General features: G+C 42.5%; 3 protein-coding genes across 5 annotated transcripts in view; 2 read left to right on the top strand and 1 right to left on the bottom strand.

Moving 5' to 3' along the window:
* The first annotated feature begins 449 nt into the window (after positions 1-449).
* On the top strand, positions 450-8,787 carry LOC310821507 (NACHT, LRR and PYD domains-containing protein 12-like). Of its 2 annotated transcripts, none has more exons than XM_083693589.1 (10): positions 450-739; positions 1,928-2,006; positions 2,145-3,923; positions 4,041-4,385; positions 4,528-4,701; positions 5,363-5,554; positions 5,827-6,009; positions 6,314-6,487; positions 6,743-6,916; positions 7,835-8,787. In XM_083693589.1, the coding sequence occupies exons 2-10, from the start codon at positions 1,996-1,998 to the stop codon at positions 7,896-7,898; spliced, it is 3,096 nt and encodes a 1,031-aa protein (XP_083549715.1). In that variant the 5' UTR covers positions 450-739; positions 1,928-1,995; the 3' UTR covers positions 7,899-8,787. The 2 variants fall into 2 exon arrangements, with proteins under 2 accessions (XP_083549715.1, XP_083549716.1); XM_083693590.1 differs by having other exon boundaries at positions 450-1,336.
* A 3,891-nt stretch (positions 8,788-12,678) lies between these two features.
* eef1a1b (eukaryotic translation elongation factor 1 alpha 1b) lies at positions 12,679-17,629 on the top strand. Its single transcript, XM_083693568.1, has 8 exons — positions 12,679-12,764; positions 13,951-14,127; positions 14,501-14,680; positions 14,940-15,236; positions 15,799-15,949; positions 16,138-16,394; positions 16,543-16,777; positions 16,896-17,629. Exons 2-8 carry the CDS (start codon positions 13,984-13,986, stop codon positions 17,018-17,020), a joined length of 1,389 nt encoding a protein of 462 aa, XP_083549694.1. The 5' UTR covers positions 12,679-12,764; positions 13,951-13,983; the 3' UTR covers positions 17,021-17,629.
* A 379-nt stretch (positions 17,630-18,008) lies between these two features.
* Positions 18,009-20,751, bottom strand: part of kcnq5b (potassium voltage-gated channel, KQT-like subfamily, member 5b) — a 96,005-nt gene continuing 93,262 nt past the window's right edge. For both annotated transcript variants that reach the window (XM_083693554.1, XM_083693555.1), the window contains one exon: positions 18,009-20,751. This exon is cut by the window's right edge and continues 719 nt beyond it. In XM_083693554.1, coding sequence (XP_083549680.1) covers positions 20,295-20,751 — 457 coding nt within the window. In that variant the 3' untranslated portion in view covers positions 18,009-20,294.

The following is a 20,751-nucleotide window of genomic DNA, read 5'->3' as shown; positions in this document are numbered from 1 at the left end:
ATGCAAACTGGTGGAAATTAACCCCAGACCCAGTCAGCCATTTTGAGATATGTTCACCAATCACCATAACAAAGAAAGAAGAAATATTGATATAGTGGTCAACATGGGTGTGGCAGGAACTTGCTGCCCCCTAGAGCAAAGATTTGTTGTGTGCATCCTATTGAAACGGACGTAGCAAGCAAACACACACACAAAAAAACGTTATATTAATTATAGCACTCAGTTTGATCCGACGCCTACTTTTTTCCGAATACTCTACATACTATACATACTATACATATTATCCCACAACTGCATCCCAAAATACAACATGACCTGCTAAATTACAATACATTTTTATTTTCAATATTTTACAGTGTATTTTTCAATATTAATTCCGCCTCCCGAGTTGATGTGGGCGCGGAAGGACTTATTTTGTGACAGCAGACTTGGGAGTGACCACATATTCACAACTACATATTCAAACCATCTTGTGAAATATCTCGGAGATTGATGCGGTTTTTATATTCCATGACTCTGCCTGCAGCTTCGACGGGTGTTTCACTCCTAACCTGTCGATGGCAGCAATACACCGCACGGTGTTGACGCTGCTGGAAATCCAAATACGAAAGAACTACCGTGACACGCGAACAAGCAGCAAGCAGTGGCCACCGACTTGCTTCCTCTCCGATGTTTCACCAAGAGAATTAATACAATTCCGAACTATCTGTAGGGTACAGACCTCCGATAGAAAAGCAAGGTATGTAACCAACAATTGATTTTACTTCTCTAGGAAGAGCTAGGTGTCCGTGTTTTGAAAAGGGTGAATCATTAAGCCAGGATCCCCGCGTGTGGGAACTTGTTTCGCAAGATCGCGTCACCTACTGTAACAATACTGGTAACAGCTTATTAACATGACTTCTGTATACCTCAACGAATAACTGTCTTACCTTATCATAACCAGAACAACAAGAACCTAGGCTATGTATTATTTGTTTTTGTTACTTCAAATATTACTTAAAATCATACAATAGTAAAAAAAGAAAAAAAAAAAATAGGCCCATGTTCTGCTCGGATCATGGAAAGTTTTTCCGTGAACAGTTCAACTGTCAGTTGTTGTCAGTAGGCCGAATTCGGCACCGCCCCTTTTGTTATTGGTACCAGCAGAGGTGTCCTCTCAGTTCCCCATTAGCCTGAACCACTACCAGTCAAGCCTGACCATAAATGTGTGATATAAATGTACAACAAATACAGTTAGAATTTAGTAACCGGTGAAGAGCTCTAATGAACTACATTTACCTGTGGATATGTCGAACGACAAGATGTGAAACAGCGACGACTAGTGGCTGAAACGGAGGTGACTTGTTGAACACTCGAATTACGAATATAACTTGCCGGTTTTGATCACAAAATGAATTTGTAATAATAATAATAACATTGTATAGTTATTTCACACCTGAATCATACTATTTCACGTTATATAAAGTGTCACATCAGGTTCAGTAATGAGGTCTTCAGTGCGCGTGTTTGGTAATTGAATATGTACTTCGTATAGGGCAACTTTTGTAGTCTTTCGTACGAAAACATAATGTCATTGGTTGCTTTCCTGTAAGGTTGACATGTCATTAATAACACCACTAATAACACCATTAATTGAACAGTCACATGTTTGTATTTAAGTGAAATCATTGATAGTACAAAGCCATCTCCTGTATACAATGTGGTACCAGAGTGAGTATGAGTCATACCACGGGGGTGGAAACTACCCTCTCTCAAGAAAACAGGTCCTATTGCATGTGACTGGTATGCTAAAATCACTGGGTGGGGCTTTAAACTGTGTTTGTGCCATTATTCAGTTGAGTTGATAATTATTCAGTTTATCACAATGCATCATAGACTTTTGTCAACAGGACGCTTGAAATAATTGGCTAATGTTTGTTGTTTGTAGGTCTGAAAGATAGGCCTGTTAATGCTATCGACTGGGAAGTGGTTGGATGTGATAAAAGACCAAATTCAATGGATGAAAGGTAAGAAGAGAATCACATTGCCCACTACACATGTAAGATCATACCGTATTGTAACCATGGAAAAGGGTGTCTAATTGGGATTACTATAATACTGTCTCTAAAAATGTCATATACTTTCTTCTTTTTTTTAATTGACAGGGACCCCTCAGCTTCTACTGTGGCAGAAATCCAAAAGAAGCTCAAAGCCACCCTCAAGAGGAGGTATGAAAGCCAGATTGAGGGAATATCTGTTACCTCTGAATTTAATGGACCTGAGGATATAGACATATGCGTTGTAAAAGGTGAATATGATGAGGTGATCTGGCAGCAGCATGACGTGACGCAAATAGAGACAGTTCGGTATAGGCCAGAACTAAGCAAGACACTAATAAGAACACTCGCTACCAAACAGCTCTTTGACGGCTTTGACAAATATAAAGTATTACTGACACATGGAGTGGCTGGTATTGGGAAAACTAGGGCTGTACAGAGGTATATTCTCAACTGGGCTGAAGGAAGAGAAAACCAGGAACTCGACTTCCTATTCCCTCTTCCTTGCCGGGAGCTGAATATTCTGTTTGGGAAAAGAATCAGTCTAGATGGACTTCTTTATGAATTCTTCCCAGAACTGCAAGAACCTGGCCTTCCCAACTTGGAAAACTACAAAGTTTTGTTCATCTTTGATGGACTAGATGAGCTTTATGCGCGGGAAGACATTGGAGGTCCTCTGCACTTCGAAGGTGGTCCGAATGTGAGTGATGTCACAGAGGTGTGCCTCGTGGATGACCTGCTGACTAACCTCATCAAGCAGAGTCTCCTTCCCTCTGCCCACATCTGGTTAACCTGCAGACCAACTTATGATTGCTTCCCTGATGAGTGTATTCACAAGATGACAGAACTCAGAGGGTTTAATGACTCACAGAAAGAGGAGTTCTTCCGAAAAACAGTCAACAACGACCACCTAGCCGACAGAGTCATCGCCCATGTGAAGTCATGTGGTAGTCTCTACGTCACGTGTCAGATACCTTCAATTTGTTCAATTACGGCCTCTGTTCTTAAGAAACTGTTTGAGGATCCGAAGTTAATTTCCAGACAGATTCCCAAAACGCTGACTCAAGTCTACACAACACTCATCAGCAATCATACAAAAGACCGGCGACATGCAGAAACTGCAAGGAAAATCGGTAGACTGGAGAAACTTGCCATGCATCAGTTGATGAGAAACTCTGTGACTGTCTACGAGAGCGACCTGAAAAGGGTCGACATGGATGTCAGCGAAGCATCCGAGTACACAAAAATGTTCAGTGACATTTTCAGAGAAGACATCGGGCTGCACAATAAGAAGATGTTCTACTTTGTCCATAATACCATGGAGGAGTACCTTGCAGCAACGCATCTTTTTCACGCTCGTGTCAAGAATGATGGAAATAAACCGTTTGACCAGAAGATGTACCTTTCAGATATCCTGAAGACTATAGAGGATAAGAGAGTCATCCGGGGCATGTTGGAGTGTGCTCTAGAGAGCAAGAAAGGGAACTTGGACCTATTCCTGCACTTTCTTCTTGGCACCTCACGGGACTTCACATTAGTGATACAATCACTGGTCCCCTTGGTCCTACCAGACCTTCTGGGGACGGTTGTTGAGCTTATTAAAGAGAAGGCCTTGCAGAAGATTTTGACCGCTACGCACAGGGCCGTCAACCTCCTCAGGTGTTTGAAGGAAATGAAAGACGAGACCCTAGAGAGGGACATCAAGTGCTTTCTAGAGACAGCAAATCCCCCAGATCCAGACTTCACACATGCACAGTGGTCAGCTCTGGCCTTTGAGTGGCTATCTTTGGATGGAGCTCACGATGTGTTCGAGATGGATCTGGAGTCCAGATCTGACCAGGGTGTCCTGGGGCTGCTACCAATGATCAAAGCCTCCAAAACAGCTTTGTAAGTAAGAAATAAATAAGCTATAACCTTTTTTTAAAGATTCATTTACATAACAGTATGACATTAACCGTGGCAGTGGTGTCAGTTAAAATGCTTCTTCATGTTCTCATCTCTTAGGTTGCATTTCTGCAACCTGACGGATAAATGCTGCAAGCCGTTGACCTCAGTCATCACATCAGACAACAGCTATCTGACAGAGCTGGACCTGGGCTTCAATACCATCAGGGACACAGGGATGAAGGAGCTCTGTTTAGGACTAGGGACCAAACAGTGCAGACTGGTGAGACTGAACCTGACAGGTTGCGGAGTGACAAAGGCAGGCTGTGAATATCTGTCTGAAGCTCTGGACAAAAACTTCCATCTGAAAGAGCTGGATCTAAGCTCGAATGAACTAGAAGATTATGGAATCTTCTTACTTGCTCTTGGAATGGCATATCGCCGGAAAAGACTTAATGTAATAAAGTAAGTTTTGAACCAGTCAACCTTTAATCGGAAAGTAATCACTTATGCTAACCACTGAGATGATGTAATGCTCCCCCCTCCAGTATTGTATGCTGTGATTCTGTGTTAAAAGAGTAATATTTTCTTCTCCATCTATTTGTAGGCTCTCGCAATGCGCGGCCGGGGTGAAGTGCTGTGGTACTCTGGCTACGACGATGATACAGACTGTCTGTTGTGACTTGTGCACCGACCTGGATTTAAGCATGAATGACCTAGGAGACCAAGGAGTCAATAACCTCATTAGTACACTGATGCTAGTTGACCTAGCACCCTTGCTGTAAGTATTAAATTCACCCTGCAACTGATTGTTTCACATATGAAATTAAGTTAAAGCTCCCAGTATGTATATTTGAGCTTCAAAATAGTGCCCATTGACCATAATATATATATATATATATATATATCGGTAGCGATCAAGGAATGAGATCATGTGATAAAAAATATTCAGTGAAGAGTACTTTGGTACAAACAAAGAGCTTTATAAAATCTGGTATGAAGGTTGAGTACTGGCGTTTACATATCTATTTGACATTTTGTTTGTTTACAAGGATATGCACATTATGCCACTATGTACAGTACCAGTCAAAAGTTTGGACACACCTTGCCAAGAGTGTGCAAAGCTGTCATCAAAACAAAAGGTGGCTACTTGGAAGAATCTAAAATATAAACCATATTCTGGTTTGTTTAACACTTTTTTGTTTACTACATAATTCCATATGTGTTCCTACATAGTTTTGATGTCTTCAATATTAATCTACAATGTAGAAAATAATTAAAAATAAAGAAAAACCATTGAATGAGAAGGTGTGTCCAACCTTTTGACTGGTACTGTAGGTACATTTTCAAATTCTCAGTTTGACCAAAGACGACAACAAAGCACAAAACTACCTGCTTCACTTTTTAAGTGAAATATTTAAGAGTGCCATTTTCTTCACCAGGACTTACGAATGTTGCCTGAGCTTGTACTACTGTAACCTTACGGAGGGATGCTGCAAGCAGATGGGTGCATTTCTAGGAGCCGTTTCCGGCCCGACTCGGCTGAACTTGAGTAGCAACAAATTGCTGGATTCAGGCGTGATGCTGCTCTGCGAAGGCCTGAGGTCAAAGTTGTGTTATCTGCAGAAACTGAAGTATGTCTACCTCAGAGTTTAGCTTATCTATCTCTTATTCCTGGAGCAAGGTCATTCAAGTGTGCATTTATAATGTGTATGTTATGTGTGATACCCCTATGTCTGTACGCTACTTGGAACCTGAATTTCCCCCTGGGATAAATAAAGTTTCTATCTATCTATCTATCTATCTATCTATCTATCTAATATATTCATGTTGCATGGATTTGGTTTCTGCTCTGTAATGTGTAAACGTAAGAGTATAACAAATGATGTCTCCCCTTTTATTCTAGTCTTGCAAACTGTGGAATCACTGAGGAAGGCTGTGCTGCTCTGGCTTCTGCACTGAATGCAAACCCCTCCCTCTCAGAAAGCCTGAGAGAGCTAGATCTGAGCAGGAATCAACTAACAGACTCAGGAGTCAACCAGCTCGCTGCAGCACTGAAGAATCCATGCTGTGTAATAGATACACTCAGGTGAGAACTAGAACCAGTACTCCCATATCAGAAAAATGTGTACTGTGTAACTTTACATGCAACATTGTATTAACATGCTGTTAATGGAATCGAGCAGTTTGCGTCAAGTGGGATGGTCTTTATTCAATTTGAACATCCAATGACCTTGTGTATTTTTTAAGGATACTTTCCTTAATGGTAAGATTAAATATCCTCCCCCACCTACATGAAGTTACTCCTATACCTGTGCGGAAATGTTGTAATGACTCTTAAGAACAAGATTGTATTAACATGTCATTATCCCCACGCCGCCCTCACCTCCCAGGCTGAGTTATTGTGACCTGACTGAAAGGTGCTGCGCTGCACTCGCCTCAGCCCTTGGCACTGACCACTCACCTCTGACAGAGTTGGACCTCTGCGGAAATGAACTGCGTGATCAGGGAGTTAAGATGCTCTGTATCGCCCTGAGGTTACCACGCTGCAATATGAAGACATTGTCGTAAGATCATTTATTTGATAGTTATGGTTTTGATACTGCAGCACTTCACTTGCATGGCGACAATGACACTTCCTAATGACAGAATATGATTGTCGCACATTGTCTCGAATTGTTTTCATAAAACATTTAGTCATGCTTAACATGAATATTAAGTGTGTTAAGCCTTTCACGACAACCGTATGAAGCTTTTAACAAGCTCAATGTAATTAATGAGAAAAAACAATGCAAAGAGCTTCTACCCCTCTCCCTCTCCAGGCTGAGATGCTGTGGAATCAAAGAGGATGGCTTTTCGACCTTGTCCCGGACTCTGAGGACCAACCCGAAACACATGACAGAGCTGAATCTGATGGGAAACGACCCTGGACAGTCAGGAGTTAGTCTGCTTGTTGACATCCTGGATGACCCATACTTCAACCTAACGACATTAGAGTGAGTATTGGTGTCAAAACAAAGCACTCAAAACCATCCCTATGGCCTTAATGAGGAATTCGACTTGAATTGTTTTCTGTCATTCCTGCTCTATTTCGTCTTGCCCATTTGCCTTTTGGTATACAGTCTGACATCGTAAACTAGGTCACTCCTATTCCATGTTAAATATTTCTTTATAAAATATGTAACATTCTACATGCTTTTCTAGTGTATTTCTATGTGATTCTATAATACACAGATCTATGTCCTCTCTTCTTCCCTTCTCATCACCCCTACTGCCTGTTTATCCATATTAGCGACACAGCAGGTATATGTTTCTGTGCGTGTGCATCGTTTTGCTTGTACAGCACGGATGATGGCGTAGACGCTGAAACGTTTGCTCTTTATTTTTATTCACTTTTTTTAGCACCTTGCACTTTCACTTCTGTGTCATGTTTATTTTCAAGTGAAAGAAGATTACTCTTTGCATCTCAGCTTCCTGCCTCTTTCATTTAAGACTTTTTCATTACGCCCTAGCCACCTACACTTTTTTACCAGCCTAGGCGCAGACCAGGGGAGGCTGGTGGAGGCAGAAATTGGTGGACAGGGTCATTGTAATGCATGGAATGGAATGTGGAATGTTACCAAAGACATTTCTGATACCATTTCTCATTCCGTTCCATGCATCACAATGACCCTGTCCTCCGATTTCTACCTCCACTGGCGCAGAGCCTCATTTTGCTCTGCTAAAACAAAACAAACAGAAAGACACTAGTGTTGAGGAGAGTGAATGTTAGTGCCAAAGCAAACAGAAATTCAAAGTTGATAGAACTTGGCTGTTGTCTACATTGGCATACTTAGTATATGAGTGTAGGCCTATATGGTGTATTTCAGTCAAATGGAATCTTTTGTAAAGATTATTATTATTTTTCGTTCCAGCATTGTGGTTGAGGCAGACCGTGACAAACTAAAACCACACCATCTCAGCAAATTGGCGTGGTGATCCCAGAAATCTTTGAGGAACCTGAATGTGAACTTCACAAACCTGAACTTCCAGAGTGAAGATGTTGCTCAACTGTGGGGTTTGCCAGTCACTGAACGACATGGGAGAGCCACTGCTCCCCTCTACTGGAAAGGACAATTCTGACTACTGAGTTATAAAGACTGTTAAAGACCCTACTAATGTGGCAATACTGATGTGCCTTGTCCAACGGGGTAGAATACAGGGCAAGTTGAGCTGTATCTTGAAAATGATTATGTGTACATATTTGAGGATGTCTATACTGCCAACCCCTGATCTCAATATACAGCGGACATGGATTGCATGGGGGAGACTGTGAAAGCTGCAATAATGTTTTTTTTTTGTACATGCTAGTTGGCACGTCCCTCAAGTTCTGATAACCCTGATTTTGGGTCCTTTTAATGTTATGTTCCTGTCATTTACTGTCATTTCAAATGAATTAATATGTTGCAACATTTGTAATATGTTCAGTATGCTACTCTTGTTTTACGTTTCAATTCTGCAAATTTTTTATAAACGTATTTTTCAATTGCAGGTCAACTGTAGAGAATGCCATGATGAAAATAAGTTACAATTAAGAAATGTTTTATTTAGATGGAAAACCTGATAAACCAGATTCAATCTATTCTGTGCCTTCAGTCACCTTTAGATGTGCATGACAGTAACAACTGTTTTAGTACATATTTATTTTTTACAGTGATTTTTTTATTTCATTATTATTTTATTATTACTGTTTATATCTGTGGTCAAGGAGTCACTGATTGACTGCTAATGAGCTATGTTTGTAATACTCAGTTACCCTGATGTCACTATATAATGATTTAAACTCTTGCTTAATTGACCTCATCTGCAAATAAAGATACAAGTGTATTCAAAATGTCTTTGCTCTGTGTTTTCTTGCTCATTTGTTGAATGTGTGTGTAGATTAGAAGGAGAAATGTAAGAAAATAGTTAAAACTATGACACCCATTGAACCGTATGAGAACTTGATCTTCAACTGTGTGATGTCATGGTAAGGCTTGAAGGTTTTTAGTACTGTGCAGTGTTGGGAAGTAGTTCCATTACGTGTAGCTCAACTATTAGTTTAACTACATTTTGCTGTAGTTTGGTGGTAGTTATACTAAATTCAAATATTAGTAGTGTTTTCAGTAGTTAACTACTTTTTTGGCTTGTAATATCCAGCCAATCAGAGGGCTGGATATTAGAGCCAATCAGAGGGCTGGATATTTGAACCAATCAGAGTGTGTGTATGTGTGCGCGCACGTCTCTCTCTTTCTCTCTCTCTCTCTCTCTGTCGGTATGTCAGGGTATCTTATCTTATTTCATGAAAACACAGTCATGTAAATAGGATGCAATTCTTTTTTTTTACTGATAAACGAAAACCATGTTCAAGGCTGGCTGGTCTTCTTGGTGGAAATGAAGGGCTTGGCCATGGCTTTGCCCATTGTAAACAGTCTGGCCAGGAAGGAAGGCTGGCATGTTCTGGAGCTGGAGGGTCCACTCTTTCCCTGGGAGGACGTCACCGCATCTTGGTCTTTGAGGGAAGTTGTATGAGAAAGAAAACAATTATTATAATTAACTGACTTAATATCCTTAGGGCTAACATTGGCTTTTGTTACCATATGGTTAAGTACTATACATCGCAATGATTGACAAGTACAAACAATTCTTTTTAACTTACTGGCTTGGTTGGCAGCAGGGACCTGGTCCTGGGATGGTGTCGGAGGGCACTGGTTGTCTTTAGTGCCCTTCTTTGACTTCTGGATGACAAATAAGAACACCATTAGATCGATTCACTTACAACACAACAGCAAACAAAAAGTAGAGATAACTTACCAAAATACATGAATGAAGGGTTAATGGAATACTGTACATACCTTTCCAAGCCCACAAAGAAACCAGGAACTCTTCTTCCTGCTGATCCTCACACCAGGCTTTGGGAGGAGAGAGTTTCCACCCATCTCACCCCTGAGGCCAGTGGCTGAGGAGGACTCCACCTTGGTCGCTGATGGTCTGACCTCGCCAAAGTTTCTCACCAGCTCGTTCGATAATGCTCTGACCACAACGCTGTCAAAGCTGGGGCTCTGATAGGTCAGAGCAGCCTGCAGCACGTCAGCAGAGCCAAACTCCTGGAGAAGGCCCTTGTAGACCTTTGTGTAAACTCTCCTTATTACTACGTCCCTGGGGTAGGTTAAGTTGTGGAGGCCTAAGGCACCATAGAATTCTAGCAGGATCCTCTCTGCTAGACCTCGGGCCTTGTCGCCAATGTCTGAATCCACCAGCTGGGAGGCACTGATGTCAGACAGTAACCTCACCAGCACCAAGGTGACTAGGTTGACGTCATCACTTGTGGAGTCTACAGCCAGGTGAGGGAGGGAGGGTGTCTTATCAACCCTTTCTAGGCTGCTGGAGGCTGGGTCAGCCACAGAGCAGAGGACAGGGCTGGCGGGCTGCTGCTTCAGCTCCTCTGTGGGGTCGGAGGTCACTATCATGGAGGAGATTTGCTGCTCGTCATCCACAGAGTCGCTGGTGTCAATTCTAGAACTCCTCATGATTGGGCAACAGCTCTCCACTGGCCACTCAGAGGGGATGGGGGTGCCTGGCAGCGCTCCAGGAGAGAACGCCACATCGCTCTGGGAGCCTCCGTCTGACGTGGCAGAGTGGGTGGACCTAGAGGAGGACGGTCGGGGTGTCCCCCGGCCTCCAGTCCTCTCAGTGTCCACCATGTCCACTTCACACAGAGAGAAAAGCTCCGATTTCTTCTCTCTCACCTTGACCTTCCTCTTCTTGGCGACCTGACTCATCTGCTCCATCACATGGGGGAGGTCCTGCTTGACCTCCTCCACCACAATGCTCTGATGATCTTCCTGGACATTTTTGTCTAAGCTCTGAAACGACCAGATTAGGACAAATTAGCACAATATGAATTTTCATATTCAGAGCCACCGACATGTATTACTTGGTGAGCAGGCCTCTTCGATACCTCAGACAGAACAGAGATATTGCACAATATACCTCCAGTGTCCCTTCAATGCACCGTCATTGCTAACAGTAACTCTAACAGTGTACAAAGTTAGCATGGAATAGAGCGCCCGTAGGAATACATACATACGTACAAACATACATACGATACTTACATACATACATACATACATACATACATACCTACAAACATATATACATACAATGGCCAATGAATATACTGTCGTTTTCAGTCATCGCACATCATTTCAGTCACAAAAGCACATGTCACGTAAAACGTCAACCACGACGATGGATTCACTGTCTGGTTTAGACCGATTCTTTACCTTCACCCGCATCGGCCTGGTTGGTTGGTTGGTTGGTTTAATCATCCACCAAGAACATGCAAAATTGACTATACGGTACTATACAATACAATTATCAACTCAATTATCAACGTCAATAATCGGGATGAGGCTATCAACATGAATAAGATAACCAACTACTGAGCAACCAAGCAGTCCACTATGCAGAGTCACAAATCCATAGGCCTACCTCATCATCTTCCATGGTGAAGTCGGCGGCTGCGTGGAGCGTAGTATACGACTGTGTCGATCAAGTGAAAATGTATTTACCAAATGATCAATACTCACGTGAACTCACTATAAATACTGTTATTAGGCCTACGTCATAGTGTGTACCCTCTGACGTCACGGCCAGCTGGAGGCAGGGACGCGCGGGCCTGTCATTCATCACGAGAAGCGATTCATTTAGCTTTTATTTTATTTTATTTATTTATTTATTATTATTTTTAAATTATTATAAAGAAACGTCCTCTTTCCATGAGAATGCACATGCATAAACATAAAACTGACTGAGACAAACACACGTCTAGCAGGGAAAATGATTTAACCACTTTCACAACCTGTAACCAATTACTAACCCTAACCCTTGCATCCAAAAGATCCACTAACCCCGTTCATAGTCTTTAAAATGCATTATTTTCTCATATATTGTAAACAATATGAATAGTTTCAGTAAATTAGTGGCTTGTAGCATGTCATGTCAAATATGTATATGATTCGTTTATTTAGCCTTTTTTGACAAAGTACTAAATATCTAAAGGCCTATAATGAATGCATATCATGACAGCCAATAAACACACAATATTTGATCAAATACATAAAAGCACAGCCCTTTTAGCTCTGATAAGAGGCCGATAGCAACATTCAAATGGCTTGCGGTATTGCGCGCAATGCAATGATTATATTTTACCAGAAAAAAAACGTTTCAAAAAGTCTAGATGGTTTGGACGATAGATTTGCTGGGTATTTGAAAGAAAATGAGAAAGTCTTGGTTGGTTCGATGGATGAATTGATAAATTAGATAGATAGATAGATAGATAGATAGATAGATAGATAGATAGATAGATAGATAGATAGATAGATAGATAGATAGATAGATAGATAGATAGATAGATAGATAGATAGATAGTTTGTGGATACAGGTTAAAGTTGGATTGGATTGTCAAGATTAAAAGATGAAAGGAGCATTTGGAGTGTAACTCAAACAACAACGGTTGTATGAGTCGTCACATGTGTATATTCAGTCCAAAAATAGTTGTTTTTCTTTCCTTTTTCTTTTTTTTCTTTTACAAAAGTGTTTTGGTGGTTTGTTTTGGTTCATTGACTGTGATGGTTATGCATCACCATCTAGTGGCGAAAAGTAGGCATTTCTCCACGAGGGGGTTGAACTAATGACGTATGTGACGCCGATATCAGCATCTCATACTGCGTCCCTCCTAAAACACAGCAAACTCACAGCATCATTTATTCTCCTGACTGCACTCGCCCGAGTTTTAAAGGCAGCGCATCAAATCAAGTCCAGGTAGGATATCCCATTATTTAGCATAAAAGACGCTACTCTGTGATGCCACCGAGTGCGAGTATATTTCAATATTTGTGTTTACAGTGACCTGCCAAGGTCGTGCAAATCTGGATTATTGTTACGTAACATTAATACTGAAATGCACGACAGTCGGTTTGGATAAATTGCGCACGGTTTCCATGTGGAAATTACAATAACCCGGCTGGCACTGGCAAAACAAAGAGGATAGTTATGGCGCAGTTTCAATAAGGAGCATACGCATAGCAACCCTCGAGCATCCATCGACTCACAATTCTGACAAACTACTCATTTATAGCCAAGCATAATTCAGAAATGCCCACATTGGCGTTATAAGGCAACATTACTAAAACGCCCTATGTATATGCTTATTGATGTTTTTGTTCAGTAACCATAGACGCTTTCATTGCTGCATAGATTCGGATAAGCATCCTTCATTTGTTTGTCAATGATCCTCATCACGACTCGTATAAGAAATATTCCAATGTCTTTGCAAATATAACTTTATGCATTATGATGATACCTCTATTGTTAGAAACCTATTATTACAATGGCAATTGTATCAGGTGCTCAGGAGGGATGGTGCCTGGGGTATTGTCTATATAATTGCCTCCTTTGAAATATTAAACACCCCATACTCTCATACCAGTCTCCAGTGTCATAGTGCACGTTTTCGAGCCAATGTTTTTGGGGTAACAGCTATGTTAGAAATGGCTGCATTTCTCCCTTTTTCCCTCTGACGACATTGTTCTCAAAATGGTGGCAGGTATTGCCAGTGAAGCACTGTGAAAGTTTAGTCACCTTGACCGGAACTAGAGATCTGATATGGCACAGCACAGGGGTGTGAATTGTTCCTGATGATTGAACTGATGTGTCAGGTTGTGCAAGAGGGAGCAGAGGTGTGTGTGTGTGTGTGTGTGTGTGTGTGTGTGTGTGTGTGTGTGCGCCTGATGCAATAATCTGCCAACTGTCGTGAGCTTTCTTGGTTGCCTAGTAGATTAAGATAAACAAAGAGGTAATAAAGGGAGAATAGACTCTGGTTGTCACAGTTAAAGAACCAATGCTCTTATTTCAATAATATTTTGCTATTAGCAAGTCAATACAATACATATTGCCGAAATTGCCCATCATTGAAATAAGTGTATAACTCATTGGTTGATCCCTCTAGTGTCTGTAGCAGTGTCGTCCTGGGTGAACAGCTATGGGGAAGGAGAAGCTGCACATCAACATCGTGGTCATTGGCCATGTTGACTCTGGCAAGTCCACCACCACGGGCCACCTCATCTACAAGTGCGGAGGCATCGATAAGAGAACCATCGAGAAGTTTGAGAAGGAGGCTGCAGAGGTATGACAGACTGAAGGGAGGAGCACGTATCACTTGTGGTGAAAAATGATCTGTAGGCTATTGTATTAGGCCCCTCCTTTTTGTTACGCTAGCTATTGTCTTGTCAAACTAGTAGGGCGACCTCTGCAGTTCAAAGTGTATGGATTTGAATAGAATAATAGTTTGTTGTCCAACCGAAGCTAGACTCAGGCCTAGCATTAATAGTGTCTATAAAGTTGATTGCCTGTTAAAGTTGTTTTTACTTGAGCTTTTTATTCAACAGTTATTTATCCAGGTTTGTCTCATTGAGATACAATCTCTTTTTCAGCAGAGATCTGGCACAAGCGATACCATTGCAGTGAGCTTTTGACTGATTGATTTGGGCTATTTTCAGATGGGGAAGGGTTCCTTCAAGTATGCCTGGGTTCTGGACAAGCTGAAGGCGGAGAGGGAGCGAGGCATCACCATCGACATCTCCCTGTGGAAGTTTGAGACCAGCAAGTACTACGTCACCATCATCGACGCGCCAGGACACAGGGACTTCATCAAGAACATGATCACTGGCACCTCCCAGGTAGAGAGAGATAGATGGAGATGGTGAGGAAGAAAGAAAGGGAGCGAGAAAGAAAATGAAAGAGAGAGAGAGAGAGAGAGAGAGAGTTGTATTTGAAGTTGTATTTGACTTGATTTCTGACCAACATAGATGACCTATTTAATTGATGAATACTTTCAAATAGAAACGCATTTCGGGCAATTTAACTGAAAGCAATATTAAAGAGTAATGACTTTAATATTCTATTCTGTTATTTTCTGCTGACTTCTTTTGGTTGCAGGCAGACTGTGCCGTGCTGATCGTGGCGGCGGGGGTTGGCGAGTTCGAGGCGGGCATCTCCAAGAATGGGCAGACCCGCGAGCACGCCCTCCTGGCCTACACCCTGGGGGTCAAGCAGCTCATCGTGGGGGTCAACAAGATGGACTCCACCGAGCCCAACTACAGCCAGAAGCGCTACGAGGAGATTGTGAAAGAAGTCAGCACCTACATCAAGAAGATTGGCTACAACCCTGACACGGTGGCCTTTGTGCCCATCTCTGGATGGAATGGAGACAATATGCTGGAGGCCAGCCCCAACGTTAGTATGGGACATGTCCTTTCAATAATATGGGACATGTCTATCGTTAGCATAGAACATATCCTTCATGAGTATGAGACATGTCCTTCATTCATGTACAAACTGACAACAGCACCCCTGAGACGCACATAGCCCCTACACATTATGTACATCCCTGGGGAGGTCAGAGCACAGTGCAGCGCCCCCTGGAGCAGTTAGCGGTGTAGTGCCTTGCTCAAGGGCACAATGGCAGTTTAGATACCTTAGATATGATGCCAGCAACCCTCTGGCTCACATCCGGCTCACATCCGGCCCACACCACTGGGCTTTACCATACAGTTGTTACAGTAGAATAGTATATGTTATTATGTCCTATCTTAAGGCCTACCTATTGCTCATGTTAAAAATACCTTTTTAATACAAACTTGAAATATGTGATTGATTACATATTACTTGCAAAGGTTTTAACACTAACTTCTGATATAAGATGAGGTTCTTTAGGAGTTCTTACCCAATACCCATGTACAGTTTTAAGTGACACCCGTCACCAAAATGTTCCATCATATCCCATATATATACGTAGATGACCTGGTTCAAAGGCTGGAAGATCACCCGCAAAGATGGCAACGCCTCGGGCACCACACTCCTGGAGGCCCTGGACGCCATCCAGCCCCCCTCACGCCCCACCGACAAGCCCCTCCGCCTGCCCCTGCAGGACGTCTACAAGATTGGAGGTGAGGTCGGGGGTACATTATTGTACATTATTCACAACTAAGGTTTTGGTACAGTCCCCTAGGCTGGGTGAACATTCACCACTGACGTGTCACCCTTCTATCAGGTATTGGTATGGTCCACGTGGGCCGGGTGAACATAGTGTGATTTGTACATTATTTACCTCTCACTCCCTACCCCTCTCTCTCAGGTATTGGTACAGTCCCGGTGGGCCGGGTGGAAACTGGCGTCCTGAAGCCCGGCGTCGTGGTGACCTTTGCCCCCGTCAACGTGACCACGGAGGTGAAGTCTGTGGAGATGCACCACGAGGCCCTGACCGAGGCCATGCCCGGCGACAATGTGGGCTTCAACGTCAAGAATGTGTCCGTCAAGGACATTCGCCGTGGCAACGTGGCCGGGGACAGTAAGAACGACCCACCCATGGAGGCCGCCAACTTCACCGCTCAGGTCTGACAGCCTTGCTTTGAAGAATGACCTCTTTTGTTTAATGTTTTTCTGTAGCGAGCCAAGTCACTTACACAACATTTGACATGCTTTGTGTGTGTGTGTGTGTGTGTATGTGTTTGTGCGTGCATTTGTGTGTTTTCCTCCCCAGGTGATCATCCTGAACCATCCTGGTCAAATCAGCGCCGGTTACGCCCCCGTGCTCGACTGCCACACCGCCCACATCGCCTGCAAGTTCGCCGAGCTCAAGGAGAAGATCGACCGGCGCTCAGGGAAGAAGCTGGAGGACAACCCCAAGTCCCTGAAGTCTGGAGACGCAGCCATCGTGGACATGGTCCCAGGGAAGCCAATGTGTGTGGAGAGCTTCTCAGAGTACCCACCGCTGGGTAAGTACTAACCCCTAAATTAGGGTTTGTGTTCTTGGATAAATGTATTATGCACATCTTTCTTTCACATCTCCAAATGAAAGCCAAATACTGAACTTCCCCTGAATGGATCCCGTAGGGCGCTTCGCGGTGCGTGACATGCGCCAGACGGTAGCAGTGGGTGTGATCAAAGCAGTGGAGAAGAAAGCCCCGACCACCGGCAAGGTCACCAAGTCCGCCCAGAAGGCCCAGAAGGTCAAATGAATGTTGTGCTGGGCTGCCGCCCCCAACGCTCACTGTGGCCGGAGAAACACCACCGCCACACCCCTCCTACACACCATAGTCAAAGTCTGGTCGATTATCACAATGCATCGCAAAAGTAGACGAAGGAAAAAAATGTATAACATACACTGGTAACAGTTAAGGAAGTGTACTGTTGTATGTATGTTTTTGTCGTTTATTTTACTCTGTGGTTAAGATTCGCAAGGGTGAATTGTCATTGTCTGGACAGAAAACCAGTGAAATATTAACTCTTTATGTGTGTTGTTCTTGTCGGACCTGGTACTACCGAGTGTTTGTTAGCGTTAGCCTAGCGTTCAGACCTAGCTGCTTGTTGCTATTAGCTATTAGTAAGACCTGAGAATCTTTTAAGTTGATACATGTTGAAATGATGTTTTGTATTCTAGCTTTCATTGAGATCTGTGTTCCTGCCTGTGGTAGTATGGCTGCTTGCATGTTCCCAGTGCACTTTAAAAAAGCTCAATCTGAAATCATCGTCTTAAGCACTTTGCTCGGCCCCTTGCACTCGCACTGTAAAACTTTATTGACATCGCTCCTAGCACCTTATTGTATGTAACTTTGTATGTAACTTGAGCCTATCTACATGACATTAAAGATGTTGGAACTTAACTTAACTTGACTTTATTTTTTTTCCCCTTGTTAATGTTCTTCATTCACTTCTTATTCTTTGAATTATTGATTGATTGATTTATCTGTTATTTATCCAGATTATAGTATAATTGAGATCAAATCTTTGTTTCAAGACAGCAAAAGGGGGAGACAGCAGCAGGGGGGCAATATAAGTAACATCTATGTTTAACTTAATGTTCTTCAAGTAATGAAGGGATCCCGACACACTTAACTGAGTTCCTGTAAGGATAATCAAACATCAACAGTCATACAGAAATGATGTTCAAACTCCTGCTTGAATTTCCTTTTTTTAAATTTTTTTATTGATGTATGAGAATAAAAAGTTCATTTGCATTTTCATGACATTACAGGCTTAATGACGCTAACTGAAATTATTACTATCATATAGGTATGTGCACATAATTTAAATAAATTAGGATAATGAGACAGAATGTTGACATATTCAAGGCCAGTTGTGTGTGGTAATAATGATCACAAAGAAAATAAAAATAAAAATAAATGCCCAAATCAGATATTTTACAAGGGAGAAAAAAATAATACAAAAATCAAGTATGTGCGATTACTTTAGTTAAAAAATCCCACACTTTTGAAAAGAATGGTAATATGGAAATGCAAACTTTATAAACAAGGCACCATATGTACTGCACATGTTTGTATATTTCACATACTCTGGTAAAGCCTTCAATGTTGATAATTAACCCAACATGATGTATGTTTCTGCGTATGTTTTCTTTCAATGGTAAGTGTCTGAAGGATTTGTGGGTGTTGCGGATATCGAACCGTCTTAGTATGTGTCATTGGAATGGGTTTTTTTCTATGTTACAATGGTCCTATCTAGAAACAATCCCTAGTCCCTGGCCCTAGACACTTTAGAAGATCGGAAAGCACCGGATAGGTATAAGCAAGATGGTGGAAGCCATAGAAAAATAATGATCTCATTCTATTTCTATGGTAGAAGCTCATCCTTATTCTCTGATAGGTAAAGTGAAAATCTTGCTTCTCACTTTTCCCTATTCAATCCTCCCAGATCTCCAAAATTGTATCTGTCTTCTATGCCATATCTACCTAAATGTGTAGGTCGTAGGGGTTAGGGCTTGCTTCTGGACAGGGCCATACAACTTTGTAAACATACAGACGTCCTTCCCTGTACTACCTGAATCTGTACCATTTAAGTAAAGGGAAAGTTGTTGTTGTTGTTGTTGTTGTTTAGCATCAACTATGTGGCACTGCTTGACAAGATGTGCAAAATGTTCTTTACAGACAAGCATAAATTATATATATACATTCTACAGCATGTCAACTTCATGTTAAGCATCCAAAAAGATAATGCATTGTGAAAAAGAATGACAGTCGCTGAGTTCGATTTCGACTGAAACCATGTTCAGTACTGTAAGACTTAATTTCATCCAAAAAAAAAAGGGTTTCAAATAATAGTCAGTTGAGATTAACATCGTTTTTGTACATTTTTCTCCCTTCAATGTATTTTATCTTTCATATCAATACACAATGTTGTGCCAAAAATGTACAAATTCAGGTGAGAGACACAGGTATCTAGACTAAGAAATGACATTCAAAATGTTTTTATACCATGGTTGCCGGGTAGAAACCGGCTGGTGCATAATTGACCTGTATTTTAGCAGCTATTTGTTTGTCTCACTATCTGTTGTACCTGTGACCGTATATAGCAGCTAGTGTGTACTGTACAAAGATAATGTAAACTACAAGAGAGTGTGTTTATGTGTGTGTGTTTAACCTGGTGGTCTATTGTTGGCAGAAGACCTCAAACTAGACTTGACTGACCCGGGGCTTGGCACTTGAGAAAACCTTCAATCTCATTTCTGTGTAATGGCGGGATGTTTGTACTGCACAGTACCAATGTTTTTCTGCAATCGTTGGTGGAACTGATGGAGGAACAGGGAACTGATGGAGGTGGTAGACTTCATGTCGTGTTGAGGCAACATTCATTTCAAGATGGCAGCCCCTCATAAGCTTTGGGAAACATCGTATGAGGTTGGTTTCAATGTAAGCATTTGACTCGCGCGTACGCTAGTCTCATAGGTTGTGACACCTCTCACTTTGCCTGGCTTCTACCTTTGTACCATAATCAGTATGTGTAATAAAATCAAGAGGGGTTTCTCTAATTGCCGTAAGGCCTATGGGCATCCATGACTTCTTGTGTTGCGTGTGTTACTGAATAAAGAGTTATCGGTATGGGTAAATTGTAAATACCATGACATCCATGTACTTTTGACTGAAAACATGCAGTGCTCATGCAGTCTCGAGACCCCAGATCAACCCACCGTCTTTCAGTATCAAGTTTTGCTTGTTTTTGTCTTTCTTTTCTTCTTTACATCAAAGTTTCTTATAATAACCTTCATATTATTTTCTTCTTTTTTTTTTTGTTCAACCATACTTTTTAAAAAGAATAATTCATGCAATGATATGTATGGTCAACATGTATGAAAAATACTATGTTTATCAAATGAATCAACATAAAAAGAAATAAAAGGACCCCTAGTAGTACCCCCCCTCCCCTGCCCGTCCAAAAAAAGAATAAAAAGCGTCTCTGTGAGGAGAGCTTTGCGAGTGGTCCGTCCGTGGGCGTGGCTTATTTTAGCCGTACGTGCGGTAGACTCAGCGACTCGGCACTCCCGGTGGAGGGCGTGGACGTGTGCCCGCTTGCCAGGTTACGATTGGCCCCCAGCGGCCCCACCCCCGCCCCTGCCCTGAGGAGCTCTGAGGAGTAGGAGGTGGCCTCCACCGTCCCCTGGGACAGGAAGTCAAAGCTCAGGGGCTCTCCCCGTCCGTCCACGTCCCTGTCGCTGATAAAGAGGTCATCCTCCCCCCATCCCCCTCCCCCTCCACCTCCCCCGTTTCCTCCCCCTGGGTCTTGGGTGCTGCTGTGGGAGCCAGTGGGGGAGTCACTGCTGGGGCTGGGGCTGGGGGTGGAGGGGCTGAGGCTGGGGTTGCTGTCCCCCGGGGCACCCTGCATCAGGTCCTGGACAGACATGGACTTGCCCAGGCCTCTGTCCACCTGGCTGGGGCCTGAGCAGCGGCTGAGGGTC

The sequence above is a fragment of the Argentina silus genome, assembly GCF_951799395.1.
Source record: "Argentina silus genome assembly, chromosome: 22".
Classification (NCBI taxonomy): Eukaryota; Metazoa; Chordata; class Actinopteri; order Argentiniformes; family Argentinidae; genus Argentina; species Argentina silus.
This window is presented reverse-complemented; position numbering and strand designations above follow the sequence as displayed.